The sequence below is a fragment of the Bos mutus genome, chromosome 21 (genome assembly GCF_027580195.1).
Source record: "Bos mutus isolate GX-2022 chromosome 21, NWIPB_WYAK_1.1, whole genome shotgun sequence".
NCBI lineage: Eukaryota > Metazoa > Chordata > Mammalia > Artiodactyla > Bovidae > Bos > Bos mutus.
In genome coordinates, this window is record NC_091637.1 from 25674691 (window position 1) to 25689704 (window position 15014).

Here is a 15014-nt window from a genome sequence, read left to right on the forward strand (position 1 = left end):
AGATGCTAAAAATTCTGCCTGCAATGCAGGAGACCCTGGTTCAATTCCCTGGGTCAGGAAGATCCCCTGGAGAAGGGAATAGCAATCTACTCTACTGTTCTTGCCTAGAAAATTCCATGAACAGACCATGGGGTCGCAAAGAGACATATATATTTCATATATCAGGAGTGTCGTGATTCCTACTAATTGTTTTCAAATGATTCAACAAAAAATTAAATATATAAATATATTTTAAATGTATTTTAAAATAATATATATATAAATATATTTTAGATATATGTGTGCATAGGTATGATATTTCATTTGTATTTACTTTTTATGTTTCACTTATACATTTATATTTGCATATATGTGAAAGAAAGAGAAAAATGCAAATGTGGCAAAATACTGACAGTGGATGAATCCAGTTAAAACGACCCACAGGTGTGAATTACACTACCCTTTCAACTTTTCTGTAGATTTAAATTTCTTCCAATATAAAAAGCATTTGAACAAAAAGGAAAGAAGAAAAAGAATCTTTGTTCTGAGAAACAGAGTTTGGGTGACATTGACGGGTTTTTTTTTAATTACATGTCTATTTTATAACTAGAAACAGACTAAATTGAAATATGGGAACCATTCATTGAATTCTTCATCTCTAGACTGATGTAAACCTCAGAATACTGGGATGGAATGAAGGGGGAAATTAATCTCTTTCCAAATTCACTGTGACCTCTGATGACTTCTGTTTCCAGCCAGATTCATTTATCCGCCGGCCACCTTCCATGGGCATCTGGATCTAGGTGTTTCTTGGCACCGATAAAACTCCTTTCCCCTGTCAGCGTCAGCACCCACTGAGGCCATTTGCTGATTTGGGTTCTGATCGATGACTTTGTTGAAACTCTTTGCTGCTGAAGATACTTCCAACTGGACCAGTTTCCTATAACCCATTTGCTTTTGGACGGTTTCTCTCGTTCCAGTTGGTTTCATTGCAAAACACTTTTGTTTGGGGTTAACTCTGGGTCCTTTGAATAAAACATAGATGAACGAAGGTAGGTAGTCAACAGACTTAACAAGTTTAGCTATTTTATGATAACTGCTTTTCTCCAGGCACAAGAGAGCTGCAGTCCCCCCATTTAAACGATTCCAGGTTCCATAGGCTACACGTCCATCTTCATGCTGCCACTTGTGTTCCTTTCATGTTTATTAAAATGTTTATTAGAGCTCGCCTGTACATTCTGCCTTTCCAAGGCAAACAGAAATAAAATTGCATTCTGAAGCTGCTGCTCTAGTGCCTTAGCAAAATTAGAAGTCAGTACTGAACATGCCAGAGGCACTGAGGATGGAGCACCAGATGCCAGCTCCTTAATCGCTCAAGGAGAACATTTCCATCCACTTTTTCCCCCTTATGATGGTGTGAGCTAAAGGAGATGAGTTGAAGGGGATGTATGTGAACACTCTTGTCTAACAGTGATATATAAACAATGAAATATGGGGTTGGGGAGTATTAAAGCTTGTCTCTCTCTCTTTAGGACCTTCTAGGAAAGGACATTTTGGAGTTCTGCCACTCTGAGGATCAGAGCCATCTTCGGGAGAGTTTCCAGCAGGTACATGAATGTTCATTTCCAGCTGATGTAGGAGCCGGGTACACGTGGATGTGGTCCTTCCGTGTCCCAGGCAGGCAGCAGGGACCCCCTCTCCAAGGCATCAGAGGGCCCCTGGAATGAAGGAGCTCGCAGTCCAGTGGGGAGGGCAGACCATCAGTAAGGAATTTCCATGTCTTGAGAGAAGAGCAAAGGAGGACAAGATTGACAGGGTGAGCAACAGTCTCCAAGGGGAGGCAACAATCAGGATGGGTCTTAACAGATGAGCAGAGAAGAAATGACAGAACATTCTAGACAAGGGGCCAGCACCAGAGATGCAAAGAAGAGCACAGCCTGTTGGGAGAGTTTTAAGTAGTTCCTCATGGCTAGAGCGACACTGGCCGGCTTGTAGGGAGGAGGTGGGCAGTGGTCAAAGAAGAGGCCAGATTCCGAAGGGCCTCATGTGCTATCACCAGGAACTTAAATTCTCTCCTGAATCGTTTAAGTGAGAATTCCCTTGAGGATTTGAAGTGGAGCGATGTTTTTGAAAAACCGTTTTGGCAGCCCAGGTATGTGGAAGAGACAAGGATGCGAAATAAATGGAACAAAAGACAAATCAGAAGGCTGCTTCGGTTGCCCTAGTGATGAGACCAGAACTGGGGCAGGAGCAGCAGAGGAGGTGGTTGCTGGGTAGCGATGCTGACAATGTGAATAGAGACAGTGAAGGAGAGAGAAGGACCGAGGATGACCGTGGAGGTCTGAGAGAAAGGCCACTGAGAGAAATGCTCACTGCATCCAGAGCATCGTTAGAATTAGATGCTGTTTACTGAGCACCTACTATGTTCCAGGCAGTGTGGAAACCCCTTTTGCACACACTGCTTCCCTGAAACTTCACAACAGTCACAGGAGTGAGTGTGATTATCCTCGTGCTACAGGAGAGTCAGGTGAAGCTTCGTGAATTCCATAAGGTCACGTGGGTAGGGAGTGACAGAAGCGGGACTATCACTGTGGACCTGCCCCCTCTTGAGCCCGGGTCCACCTGGGAGGAGAGAGAGAGCCAGTTCCTCGAAGGGTTCCAAGGACTCGCTTCAGCCCCTGCAGGGAAAAGGATGGGTGATGTTACAGAAGAAGGGCCTTTGAATTGCTTTTTAAGAGGGAATCATGGTTTGTCATTCATCTGAGAGAATAAGTCCTTGACATTCTGCTTTGCAAGTGGTTCAGAATGAGCGCCTCCGACACTGAGCTGTCTTGTGAAAGGCATGGAGCTGTCTGCATGCACACACCTAGGGCTCCAGTTACACCACACCTTGTGCCCTGCTGCTCTGTTCTTCCCAAATATCACCAGCTCCTGGTTACCTTTCCACCTGTTAGACTGCTTTGTTGTCCATCCTTCGTCTCTGCCTGCATCTTCAAGCCGTGATACTCTAGGGCTCTGTTCCTGGTGCCTTCTCTCCTTCTCTCTAGTATCCAGGTGATTTTACCTACTGGATGAGTTCAGTCCAGATCATCACCTGCGGATGTGCAGATACCTAGCCCACACCTGCACTTGAGTGCCCGTGAACCTTCCAACACAGTGCTCCACTCTCTTCTCACAGCCCCCAGTCTCCTTTGTACCACTGGTCTTCTGGATACAAAGGTCAGAAACCAAGAAAAAGTCTTCACCGTTCCCTTGATCTCCCACATCCTGCCCAATCGGTCCTCCTGACTCCAGCCCCCCTCAAAAGACACCAGTAACCTGCCCTCTCTCCCTCTCATGTTCTTACCGACCTTGCCCAGGCCATGTATTTTGAGTTTTACAACAGCTTCCTTGGGCTTTCCAGGTGGCTCAGTGGCAAAGAATCTGCCTGCTAATGCAAGAGACATGGGTTTGATGCCTGGGTTGGAAAGATCCCCTGGAGAAGAAAACGGAAATGCACTCCAGTTGTCTTGCCTGGGAAATCCCATGGACAGAGGAGCCTGACAGGCTGTAGTCCATGGGATCACACTCAGACACGACTTAGCAACTGAACAACAATGGACCCTTTGCCACACATATTTTATCCTGTATAATCCTCAACCCTTCACAATATCTTATCATTCCTACTTTTTGCAGTGAAAACCAGGACTCAGAGAGGTTCAGTCATTTGCTCCAAGTCACACAGCAAGGTGATAACAGAACTGGAGTCAGAGCCTGCCTCCTTCCGAAGTGTCCACCTCCATCCCCAAACTCCCCACACAGACCTCTCCATCTGACAGCACCTCAGAGATTTTAAACTGCTGACACTGTCAGAACCTAGTTAGTTTGGAAAAGAAAGAGAAGGAGTAAAACATCGATCCCACCCCAGGATTCTGCTTAAGTAACCCTCGCTCTGAGAGCAGCCACCTCATTCCTGGGGCAGGAGGTGAAACCAAAGCAGCCCCACCCGATAGCCAGCAGCCAGGGTGGGTCACCTGGCTCAGCAGGCAGCAACCAGCAGCCACAAGGACACGCTGGAGAGCCAGGCCAGGGCTCCTCGCCTGTGTTCTTTGGGTTCCAGCCACCAGCGGTCGGGGTGGAGGACAAATGTTGATAAAAGGAAGTGACTTATTTTTGCAAAAAGCACAGAGGAAGCTATGTGAGTTCAGAGCAAGTCCTTGAACTCTGGATTTAAACAGACGTTTTGAACAACCCAGATGTAAGACTTTAGAGTGGGATCGCGAGTTTGTGAGGAATTTGTGGTTGGTGGGATGACAGCATGCCAGACGGGGCCCCAGACGGGGTCTGCTCTGGACTCTGATGCCCTCTCTAGATCCCAGGTGACCTGGATGTCAGATGGAAGAGTGGGACCCAGGGAGATAAGGCAGCTCCTCCTTCTCTCTGCTCAGATGTCTTCCACCGTGATGATGGTGGTGGTGGTGGTGATGAGTAAAGGTGTTTGCAGGAACAGCTGGGCTGGGCTGGCTTTATACCTGGCCTTGGTGGTCTCAGGTACTAGCATCATACCTGAATAAAGCACAGGTGAATGCACCAGCCTGGTCTCCAGGCCTGGACTGTGACACCCCCACTGCCTTACATGCCTGGTCCCACCCACATAGCACCTTAGGTCTCCCCGCCCCTAGACACGTGCTCATCTGCGCCCTCTGCCCCAGGGAAACCTCTCCAAAGCTTTGTTATTGTTCAGTCACTCGGTCGTGTCCGACTCTTTGCAGCCCCATGGACTGCAGCATGCCAGGCTTCCCTGTCCTTCACCATCCCCCAGAGTTTGCTCAAACTCATGTCCATGGAGTCGGTGATGCCATCCAACCATCTCATCGTCTGTCACTTACTTCTCCTTCTCTCAATCTTTCCCAGCATCAAGAGTCTTTCCCAATGAGTCAGTTCTTCACATCAGGGGGCCAGAGTACTGGAGTTTCAGTTTCAGCCAGAGCTTTACCAGCCAGCATGTCACCCAAACCCACCTCCCTCCAGGACCCTTTCTGGATCCTGAGAAAGCCTGTCCTTGACTTCTTGGTAACCCATGGCACCCGATCGTATGTTTCTGTTGTAGTGTTTGCTCTCCAAGTTACAACTACCCATGCGCCTGCCCCTCCTGTGCTGGTGAGAGGCTCTCTGGGGACAACACGACGGTTCTGTCTCAGCTCTAGTGAGTCAGGGAAAGACAGAGGTCAGGTAGAGGTCAGGTAGACGTGGGGTCCCTTCCTGCCTCTGCTCCTCCTCAGTCATGAGGCTTTGGCAGGAGAGTTCCCTATTTTCGTTGTTGTTGTTCAGTCGCTCTGTCATGTCCAACTCCTTGCGACCCCATGAACTACATACAGCACACCAGGCTTCCCCATCCTTCACTATCTCCCTTAGTTTGCTCAGACTCATGTCCATTGAGTCGACGATGCCATTCAAGTGCCCTGTGTTATATCTTTTTTAGTTCTCTAATACTTGGGAGATCCTTGGCCAGATGCAGTGGAAGCTAATTGCTTCTTGGGACTTTCCTGGTGGTCCTGTGGTTAAGACTCTGAGCTTCCAGTGCGTGGGACCCGGGTTTCATTCCTAGTCAGGGAACTAGATCCCACATGCCACAACTAAGACCCAGCACAGTCCAATAAGTAAACAAAAAGAAACTAACCTTTCCTTTCATGGTGCCCAATGGGAAGAATCAGATTTCTATCCCATGAGAATGGGATGAATGGGGCTCTTTTCATTTCCAAGTTGAAGACAGCAGGCCTTTAATTTTGAAATTAACCTCCTCTGTCACAAGGCTTTGGCAGGAGAGTTCCCTCCTTTGTGGCTCAGCTTCCAGATACACCAGGCACTTGTGAGGACCACGGGAGGTGACACGCACAAGATATTTGTAGGTCAGCCCTCGGCAGGTGCAAGTCTGGGCTCCCTCCCGCCCTTGGTCTTTACCCATGGCTCCAGGGGCCAAGGGGCTTCCTTGGTGGCTCAGATGGTATAAAGAATCTGCCTGCAATGCAGAAGATGTGAGTTCAATCCCTGAGTCAGGAAGATCCCCTAGAGAAGGAAATGGCAACCCACTCCAATATTCTCGCCTGGAGAATCCCAGGGACAGAGGAACCTGGTGGGCTACAGTCCATGGGGTCACAAAGAGTCGGACATGACTGAGCGACTAACGGCAGGGGCTGAGCTCGCACACAGGCGGTGCCTGAGAGTGTGTGTTCCATGGAGTTGAAAAATTTCACACATCTCAGGCATCCTGGTTGGAGGAAGCAGGAAAAGGCACCATCCTCAAGCTTCAGAACACAGTAGACATGGTCTCACCAGGGGGGCGCTGCCTGCATCCCAGGTGCTTTGTGCGGACTCAGAGAAGCCCCGGAAAACGGCCCTGAAGGGCACATGGCCTTGACCTCTGGCCGGTTTCCTGTTGAGGCTGCAGTTTTGCTAGCGGGCACCCCTGGGCGTCCTGGCCTGGCCTCACCCCACCACATTGATATGTTGAGTCAGCTCAGGAAATGTGCTTGAGGCACCTACTCTCTGCCGGGTCCTGGGCTGATGGTGCAGGCTCTCGGTGACCATGGGGTCCCTGACCCCAGCTGCTGCTGACATTCAACCAGAATAAAGCACAGGTGCCTGAGGTTAGGGGGCAAGGACCTGGGTCCCAGTTCTTATCTCTGGTCACATTGTGATCCGCAGTCAGGAGGCTGGTTGCTTCCCAGCCCCAGGATCTGGGATGCACAGACCAGGAGGGGGTGCTCCTGTTCCCCTTGCTTTGTCCTGGAGGCATCATCACACCCAGTCCTGGACCCACCAGCCATCTGTATCCTTTCTCCTTCTTTCCCGATTCAGCTGAGAACTGGCCCTAGTGTCACCTTCTGCACCCACACCCTGCCATCTAGTCTCGGCATCTTGGGGTTTCTGCGTGGGATAGATTCTGTGTGTGCATAAAGCTGGAAAGCCAGCTGTGTGTCCCCTGAAACATACTCGTGGTTTGGAAATAAGATTTCGGTTCCTGTCCCAGCTTTTCTATCCAAGTTGTCTGATCTCGGGCAACTTATTTTATTTCTGTGATGCTCAGCATTATCTTTGTAAATAGTAAAAGCCCACCTCTTCAAGTTCCTGTGAGGGATTACATTGAGAAGTATCTTGGAAACTGTACTGCAACATAAAAGTCATAATAGAGGAGCTTCCCTGGCAGTCCAGTGGTTAAGATTCCCACTTCAGGGGGCAAAGTTTCCATCCCTGGTCAGGGGACTAAAATCTCGTATGCCTCATTGAGGAGGCCGCAAAAAAGTAATAATAGATAATGCATAGAAATTTGTTATTTTATTGTATCTCCTCCCAGAGAGTATATTTAATCCAGTCTGTAATGTTAAATGGAGTTTAAGAATTTCTTAACGTGAAGCATGAAGAAATAAACCCACGAGTACAACGTCACTACGTACCTGAGTTAACTGCATCTGGGGCATGGGCACCAAACTCAGAGTGCCCTGGTAGCCAAGGCAAAAAGGGAAACCCTCCAGCTTATAGAGTTTTCATGGTCTGATTTCTAAAAGCTAAAATGTTCTGATATAAAATGGGCTTTGAAGGGGTGGGTGGAACAAATTGGGAAAGGAGCATTAACATACATCCACTATCATGTGTAAAATAGCTAGTTAATGGGAAGGTGCTGATTAGCACAGGGAGCCCAGCTTGCTGCTCTGGGATGACCTAGACAGGTGGGATGGGGAGTGAGAGGGAGGGAGACTCAAGAGGGGACGGGATATATGTTTATGTAAAGCTGGTTCACGTTGTTGTACGGCAGAAACTAACACAACATTGTAAAGCAATTATACGCCAGTATTTTAAAAAGGGCATTGACTAATTGGTTTCTCACCGGGGGGTGACAGAACAACCCAAGTGTAGTGTCCCATCTCAAGGGGGAGTGGACTGAGCTTTCCCTAAGGGTGACCGCCCTCCCTCCATGCCTGTCTGTGGCCACGATGCTCCTGTCCTGGGCTCCCACTGGCCCCCGCCAAGCCTGCACTGCCTGCTGCCTCCCCGCTCTGTCTGGCACCTTCCTTCCTCCCGCTGACTTCCTTCTCCAAATGTTTGCTCAGGTGGTGAAGCTGAAAGGCCAAGTGCTGTCGGTCATGTATCGGTTCCGCACCAAGAACCGCGAGTGGGTGTTGATTCGCACCAGCAGCTTCACCTTCCAGAACCCGTATTCCGACGAGATAGAGTACATCATCTGCACCAACACCAACGTCAAGTACGTACCCACCCGCCCCTCCCCAGGTCCCAGCCTGCGCTAGTGTTCCGTGATGCTCTCCTCTGCCGGGGACCAGCCCCGGCTGATCCAGGGTATTCGAAGGAGAGACGGCATAGGCGAGGATCAGGATACAATAGCTTCAATTAGATATTAATTAAAGATATAAAGAGTAATAGAATAAGGATAGCTCAGTAGGAAAATTCAGTGGAGAAAAGAGGCTGAGTAGCTTGGTTTTCTGGGGACCAATAAAACTTCAAGACAAGAAGCTTGCACCACTTACGTAGGGGCGCAGGCGTCCTTCCGTTCTCGAAGGAGAGGAGACACTGAGGCCTCCCGGTCGGATCTTAGAAGCCCAGGCATAATTAGTAAGCATGGTGGGTTCAGCGCTCCAGATGGAGACTCAGCCAGAGTGAGAGAGAGAGCGACATGGGGAGACCAGTATTCGAGAAACTGATCCCAATTCTTTATTTTCCAGAGTCTGTTTTTATACACTGAGATGTTATACAAAAGTCACGTGGGGACAGCAGTCCTGACTTTTATTAAAGTCAGGTGCTTCACACAAATGTATACAGAGGTCTTAGGGTGTTACATCATCTTCTGGCCAGGGGGCCTGCTGACAATTCTGACCCTCTCCTTGTGACAGCGGTCAGTCAATCAGGACACTTATTTCTCCAGGGCTGATTATTCTCAAAACAGACGCCACCCAAATAAAGTTACATTCCTACAGGGTGAGGGTGTAGTGGGTTTTAGTTAAGGAAAGAATTTACTTAGCCTAAGGTCTAACGTGATTAATATCAAAGGTTAATACTTATTCCTTCTATATATTCATTAATGTGTGTAAGGGCAGGGGATGTGGAGACTTAGCAACAAACATTGGCTCAACAAATGAAAAACCCTTCACCAACACAATTTCTAATCAGCCCATTATACTTATACTAATAGTTTTCTAACTTCTCTAAAGAACCTGTTTTTAGAGAGTTTAGAGCATCTCGTGCCTCTCACGGTTGGGAGGCTGTGAGCAATCACATGTGGCTGGACGAGCCTGTCAGGCAGGCTAGAGAACCTTCAGAGGAGTTTGTAGGTTAAAACACTCTTATCACGCCCAGGAATTATTATTAACTGGAGCTCTAGGTTAACTCCTTCTCCGAAAGAGGTGGTGGGGGACAGCCCCCCGTAAAGTCAGAGATGTAGGTGAGAGCACAAAGTAGTAAAGTAGGCAGGCTCTGGTTATGGGGGTAGACGCTCGAGGATTTCCAGGGGGACTCCTGAGGCTCGATCCCGCCTTTGCGTATGTCGAGCCTCCTTCCTCATGACCTTTGTCACGGGCGGAGTACCTCACTCTGGCCCTCAACACTCCTCCCTGCAGGCTCTGGCTCTGCCGGCAGCTGCAGATCCCTGCAGGAGACTAAGAAGCAGGACGAGGCAACACTGGCCCCTCTTCACTATCTCCTCCCTAGGTCCCCCTTCTCAAGGCTCTCCTGATTGGGAGCCCTCAGAGCTGATTGATGACCCTGGTGGTACTTCCTCTCCATCACACGGTTGGTCGGTTCAAGATGCTCTGGTTTCCATGATCTTCTCCTCCCCGAGTGCAGAGCCCAGCAGAGTGGAGCTGGGGGCTTCCTTGGGGCTCCCTGCTGTGCCAGCTGAAGCTGGGAGGTGGAGGAGTGAGGCTGAGCCTCTTGGCAGTTCTGGGGCATGGGGGGCAGGTGGCACAGCAGGTGAGTACCTCAGGGTCACAGGGCTTCTTGGCTGTCTGGTCACTGACGCAGTCCTCTGAGATCCCTGCTGGCTTCGCTGCTGTACCCTACGTGTGTTAACACACAGACCTGAGCTCCGGTCATGGCCCCTGATTCCCTGCTGTGTGACCTTGACTGTGTCCCTTCATCTCTCAGCCTTCATTCCCCATTGGTGGAAGGGGTGATAACAACTCTCTCTCAGGTTCCCCGGAAGGTTTGATGAGGTCGGGCTTCTAGATACAGGCAGGTCATGCCTCCTCTCTGAACTTATTCTCAAGGAAATATCAGCAATCCAAAGAACCAACATGGACAAAGGCAAAATGATGTCCACATGCATGGGAGCACATGGAAGCCATGCCCAGTGTTGGGGGTGGGGGGGCACAGTCTGCAGGGCGTGAGACGAGCTTACATGGCGGAAACTGTGCCCACGCGTCCACGTGTCTCCGGTCAGCAGCACTGCTGCCCTCCACTTTCCCAGGTTCCACACTAAGCTGTGGAGTCTGTCCCCACCCTGGCCACCTCCCCGTCCTCATCTATGACAGCCCCCCTCCCCAGACACCAGCACCTCCAGGCCATCACTGTGAGTGACCTCCTGGCTTGCCCAGAGCTCTCCATTGCCATCCCTGGCTCCCTGAGTTTGGCGGTTCCCCTCTGGGTCCCCAGAAGCAGCCTCCTTTCTAGCACCATGCTGGACCACAAGGCGCAGAGCTGGGCAGATGGGTCCACACAAGACCCCTCAGAGGACCGGTGACCTGGGCTTCAGTCCCAGCTCCCACCTGGGCAAGTCACCTGCTCTTTTGAAGCCTCAGTTGCTCATCTGTAAAATGGGGAGAATGTCAGGCCCCACCCACCCACCCACCCTTGGATCCTCAGTGTGGATGGTGCTTTTGCATCTCTCTGGTGGAGCAGCAGCCCTGGGCAGTGGGATGGGGGGTCTCCAGTGGTCATTACTGATTTGATGGAGGCAGCTACATCCCCCCTGCCACGTGGCGCAGCTGCACGGCAGTTTCTTGGCTGTTCTCTGCCAGTTCCACCAGACTGACTAAGCACGCATTGCTTCTAACTCTGAGCACATTGTATTGTCTTCCAGCGAACGGGGAAGCCGGGGCCATCTGTGTGAAACCCTCCTTGTTCATGTGGGTCTGTCTAGTACCCTCCTCTCCTGCTCTGCTGGCTGCCAGCCAGGTCGAGGCCACCCCCTCTAGGACCAAGCCCTCCACTTTCTTTCTAGCTCCTGGTACATCCTGTCTCCCATGGGCCGGTACTCATCCAGTCGCGCTGCAGGTTTCCTCCAGAGGCCCTAACCTGGGGACATGCCTCCTGATCTTAGAATACCCCTCTGTTGCCACCGTCCTTGCTTCCCTCCCTGCCCTGCCACGTGTTTGTATTGGACGCCCTCACTGTTCATCTCCCCTTGACCCCCGAGAACCTGGTGTGGTACCAACACTGCTAACTTGCTCTCCCAGAAGCCACCAGGGACCCTCGTCAATAACCCGTTCTCACTGGTCATTTTTCCCTAACTGTCAGGGCATCTCCTCTCTCTTTACATCTTACCCCTTGACTCATCTGATGCTCTGATTCTTCTTACGCCTCCTTCTCCTAGTCAAGACTTTCTTGGTGGTAAGAATAGCAGGAGTAAATCTAGTTAAGTTGTAGATCCACTAATGCAAAAAGGTAACTTTTTTTTTTCTGCTTGGCCTGTGCTATGTGGGATCTTAGTTCCCTGACCAGGGATTGAACCCGCACCCCCTTGATCACAGTGGAAGCATAGAGTCTTAACCACTGGACCACCAGGGAATCCCCATATCTTTATTATTTTTTAATATCTGACTTTGTCTAGTCACTGCTTGGTAAACTCCAGTGAAGGAGTTTTTGCTTCTCCCACTCTTCCCCACTTGGGCAGGAGAGGGAGCAAAGTGGTGCCTGTTAGTGCTGGGCCTGTGTCCTGCCCTGGCCTTGGAGAAAATGAAGAAGCTTGAGAAACAGGAGGAAGAGTGAGATACGCAGGGTGTAGAATCTCGAAGCTCCTTCTTTGTTCAGCAGCTGGGAGTGCAGAGGTGAGACACAGGCCAGACCTGCAGGGGCTTCTAGGAGGAAGTAACAGGTGGGCTCATTGGCCTGAAGCTGGGGTTGGGCAGCAGGAGCCCCAGGGAATAAGGCTGAAATGAACAAGAGAGCAAGTCTGCTCAGCATCTATTCAAATTGCAGCTCATCTGTAGGCTCACCTCGCCTGTCCCAGCCCCACCAGCTACCTGTGCCCAAAGCTATGGAGATGGGCCAGCCTACCACCATGCCAGGCCACGGGCAGCATCCTAGAACGTCCACCGTTTTGATGCCAACATATTAACCAGCTCTTAGTGATAGCTACCTCCTCTTATGATCCTGCCCCTCCTCTCTTCTGTTCACCCTGTCTGCCTTCCTCCCCACACCTGGGCTCTCTCCTGGTCCTCCCTCTGCGTGTGTGATGCCTGGTGTCCATGGCCTGATCCAGGGAACCTCGGAGGGTGTGGTGAAAACAGCGCGCCTGTCACTGAAGCCACTTACATGCAGGCCACGCTCAGCGGTAAAGAGCCGGGTCCCAGGTTGGGGATCAGCAGAGTCCTCTGGATTTGGGGCAGAAGGACAGACTGAAGCTGCCCCTTTGGGGGGTTTTGGTTGTTTTATATTTATGGCTGTTCTTTTGTTTGTTTCACTGCATCGTCATTGCTCTGCACGGGCTTTCTTTGGTTGTGGTGTGCAGGCTTCTTACTGCAGTGGCTTCTCTTGTTGCAGAGCATGAGCTCCAGAACTCAAGGTTCAGTAGTTGTGGTGCACAGGCTCAGGTGCCCCGAGGCATGTGAGATCTTCCCAGACCCCTGTCTGGGGATCGAAACCATGTCCCCTGCATTGGCAAGTGGATTCTTAACCACTGGACCACCAGGGAAGTCCTCCCCATGCTTCATTCACTTCCAGCATGAGTACAAGCTTCAGCACTCACAGTTGCATGCTTTGTTGTGACGCAACACAATGGATGGTCACTAAGCATCTGTGCCAGGTGTCCAGTGCTCTCAGGATGCCTCTGCTCTGGTCCCCGCCACCCCAGGTGTCTCCCATCACATGGAGAGCGTGAGAAGTGAGTGGCAGGAGGGAGGGAATGCAGGAGGGAGTAAAAAGCCACAAGGAGGGCACAGGGGAGGCAGAGAATCAACAACTTACACCCAGGGCCTCTGAGAACGCATCCCTGGCAGGTAGCGTCACGAGGAGGCCTGGAAGGAAAGGAAAGCTCCCTCCTCCTAAAAGCAGCCACGGGCAGAGGCTCTGACCTATTTTCCTGGAATTCAGGCATCATGGACGAAACAGAACACTCTGTCCCGGGGATGTCCTTACATCTCAGAACGATCACTGCCCGCAGCTCACTGAGATTGGACGGAGTGAGGAGCCACCTCACACACGGACTCACAGCAGAGGCTGAACTAGTGTCTGCTGGCTTTTAAGGGCCTCTGGGTGAGGATGTAGCAAATGTTGCCTGTGGACAGCAGAGGGCAGTGACAGCCATCATGTGAACAATCCAGCTTCCAGTTTATACCTGACTGTCCTCGCCAGCAATAGGCAGACTTGTTGTGGAAAGGTTCTTTCATGCTCTCTGCCTGTGGGGGACAGGCAAACCCAGTTGCATTCAGTCCGGACCATCCAAAAGAAACATCCCAGGGAAACAGTGTGAATGGTTAGTGTTGGAAGCTGCTGAAGGGGAGGCCTCTTTGTCGCCTGCTTGCCTGTTTTCTTATTACGTCGAGGCAAGAAAAGGGAAAGTCCAGAAAGCACAGGCTCCCGTTTTACATGCTGGAGGCCCAGCTTTGAAAAGTGCCCACATCTGGGTGTCTGGGGAAAGACACCATCAGGGAGACATGCTGTGGGCTGCCACTGAGCAGGAGCTGTTCGCACGACCCAGGCGCTGTGCCTTCCTGTGCCCCCACTCTCCTTAGGGATGGAAGGCATTCCTGTGCATCTGTTGGGGCTGAGCACGTGCCCTCCTGTGCGACCACCCCTTACAGAGTCACTGCGGGTCTACATGACCACAGCTGCGTTTTGTGCTGGTGTGTATGTGTGTCCTTGAAACTCCACGGTCCCCATGTCTTCCGGGATGGCTTCCTGGTGGGCCCAGCCCACCTGGCCAGTAGTTGGCAAGATGTGCGAGCAGAGAGTAAAAGGAAGCAAAGAAAACCTACAGGGAAGGTGTAGCTCCTGGTCTGTGCAAAATTTAGAGTCAGAAAGGAGCCGAAACACCCTGTCAAATCACCAAGCCCCATCTTATCTTGGGTCCCGCCCTCTTGTCCACCTGCAGCAGACAGCTGGCAGAAAGTCGGGGCCCACAGATTCTGTCTGGGGTCCTCTCTGGCCCACCTCTTCCTCCTCTGCCTCTTCTCTGAGGCAGACACCTGGCAGAGAGCCGGGGCGCACGGATTGTGTCTGGGGTCCTCTCTGACCCACCTCCTCCTCCTTTGCTTCTGCCTCCATCAAGGCTTCACCGTCTCCCGGGTGACCATCCATCATCCCTGCTGGCCGGTTCTCCCTGCCTTCCATCTGGCCCTGGAAGCATCTCTCTAAAACCACACTCAGCCTGCTCCCTGTCCCGGATCAGACCAGTTCTGAACCCTTTCACAGGCACCCAGAGCCCTTCGCAGGGGGCATGCAGACGGTGCTCAATCCATGGGGGTGAGGGGGCAGGATATTATTATCCTTGAGAGCAAATTGATCAGCTGAGCTTGCCCGCCCCCTCACCCCCACCACCCTGATGGCTGTGAGCCGGATTCCTGTTACTCCCAGGGGTACGATGGCAGGCTGCCCCCGACTGCCCCCCTAATGGCTGGTTGCTCACTTACTCTGGCTGAGTAAAAACCTCTGCCCTGGGAGCATCAGAAATAATTGACAGCATCTGCCAGCATGCTGCACCTCCTGATGCAGAGAGGCCACTCTGACAGGAAGCCCGTGCTTGGTGTGTCTGTTCGCTGATCATTAGCTCTGGACCCCAGCTAATGGGTGGTGGGCGAGGGCAGCAGTCTGTGGAACAGGATCCGGTTCCC

The 15014-nt window shown here is 51.2% G+C and overlaps 1 protein-coding gene across 4 annotated transcripts in view; it reads left to right on the plus strand.

Annotated features, from left to right (window-relative positions):
- Positions 1–15014, plus strand: part of ARNT2 (aryl hydrocarbon receptor nuclear translocator 2) — a 196068-nt gene that overhangs the window by 150337 nt on the left and 30717 nt on the right. For all 4 annotated transcript variants that reach the window (XM_070358423.1, XM_070358426.1, XM_070358424.1 and 1 more), the window contains exons 11-12: positions 1512–1586; positions 8067–8218. In XM_070358423.1, coding sequence (XP_070214524.1) covers positions 1512–1586; positions 8067–8218 — 227 coding nt within the window. The remainder of the gene's footprint in view (positions 1–1511; positions 1587–8066; positions 8219–15014) is intronic.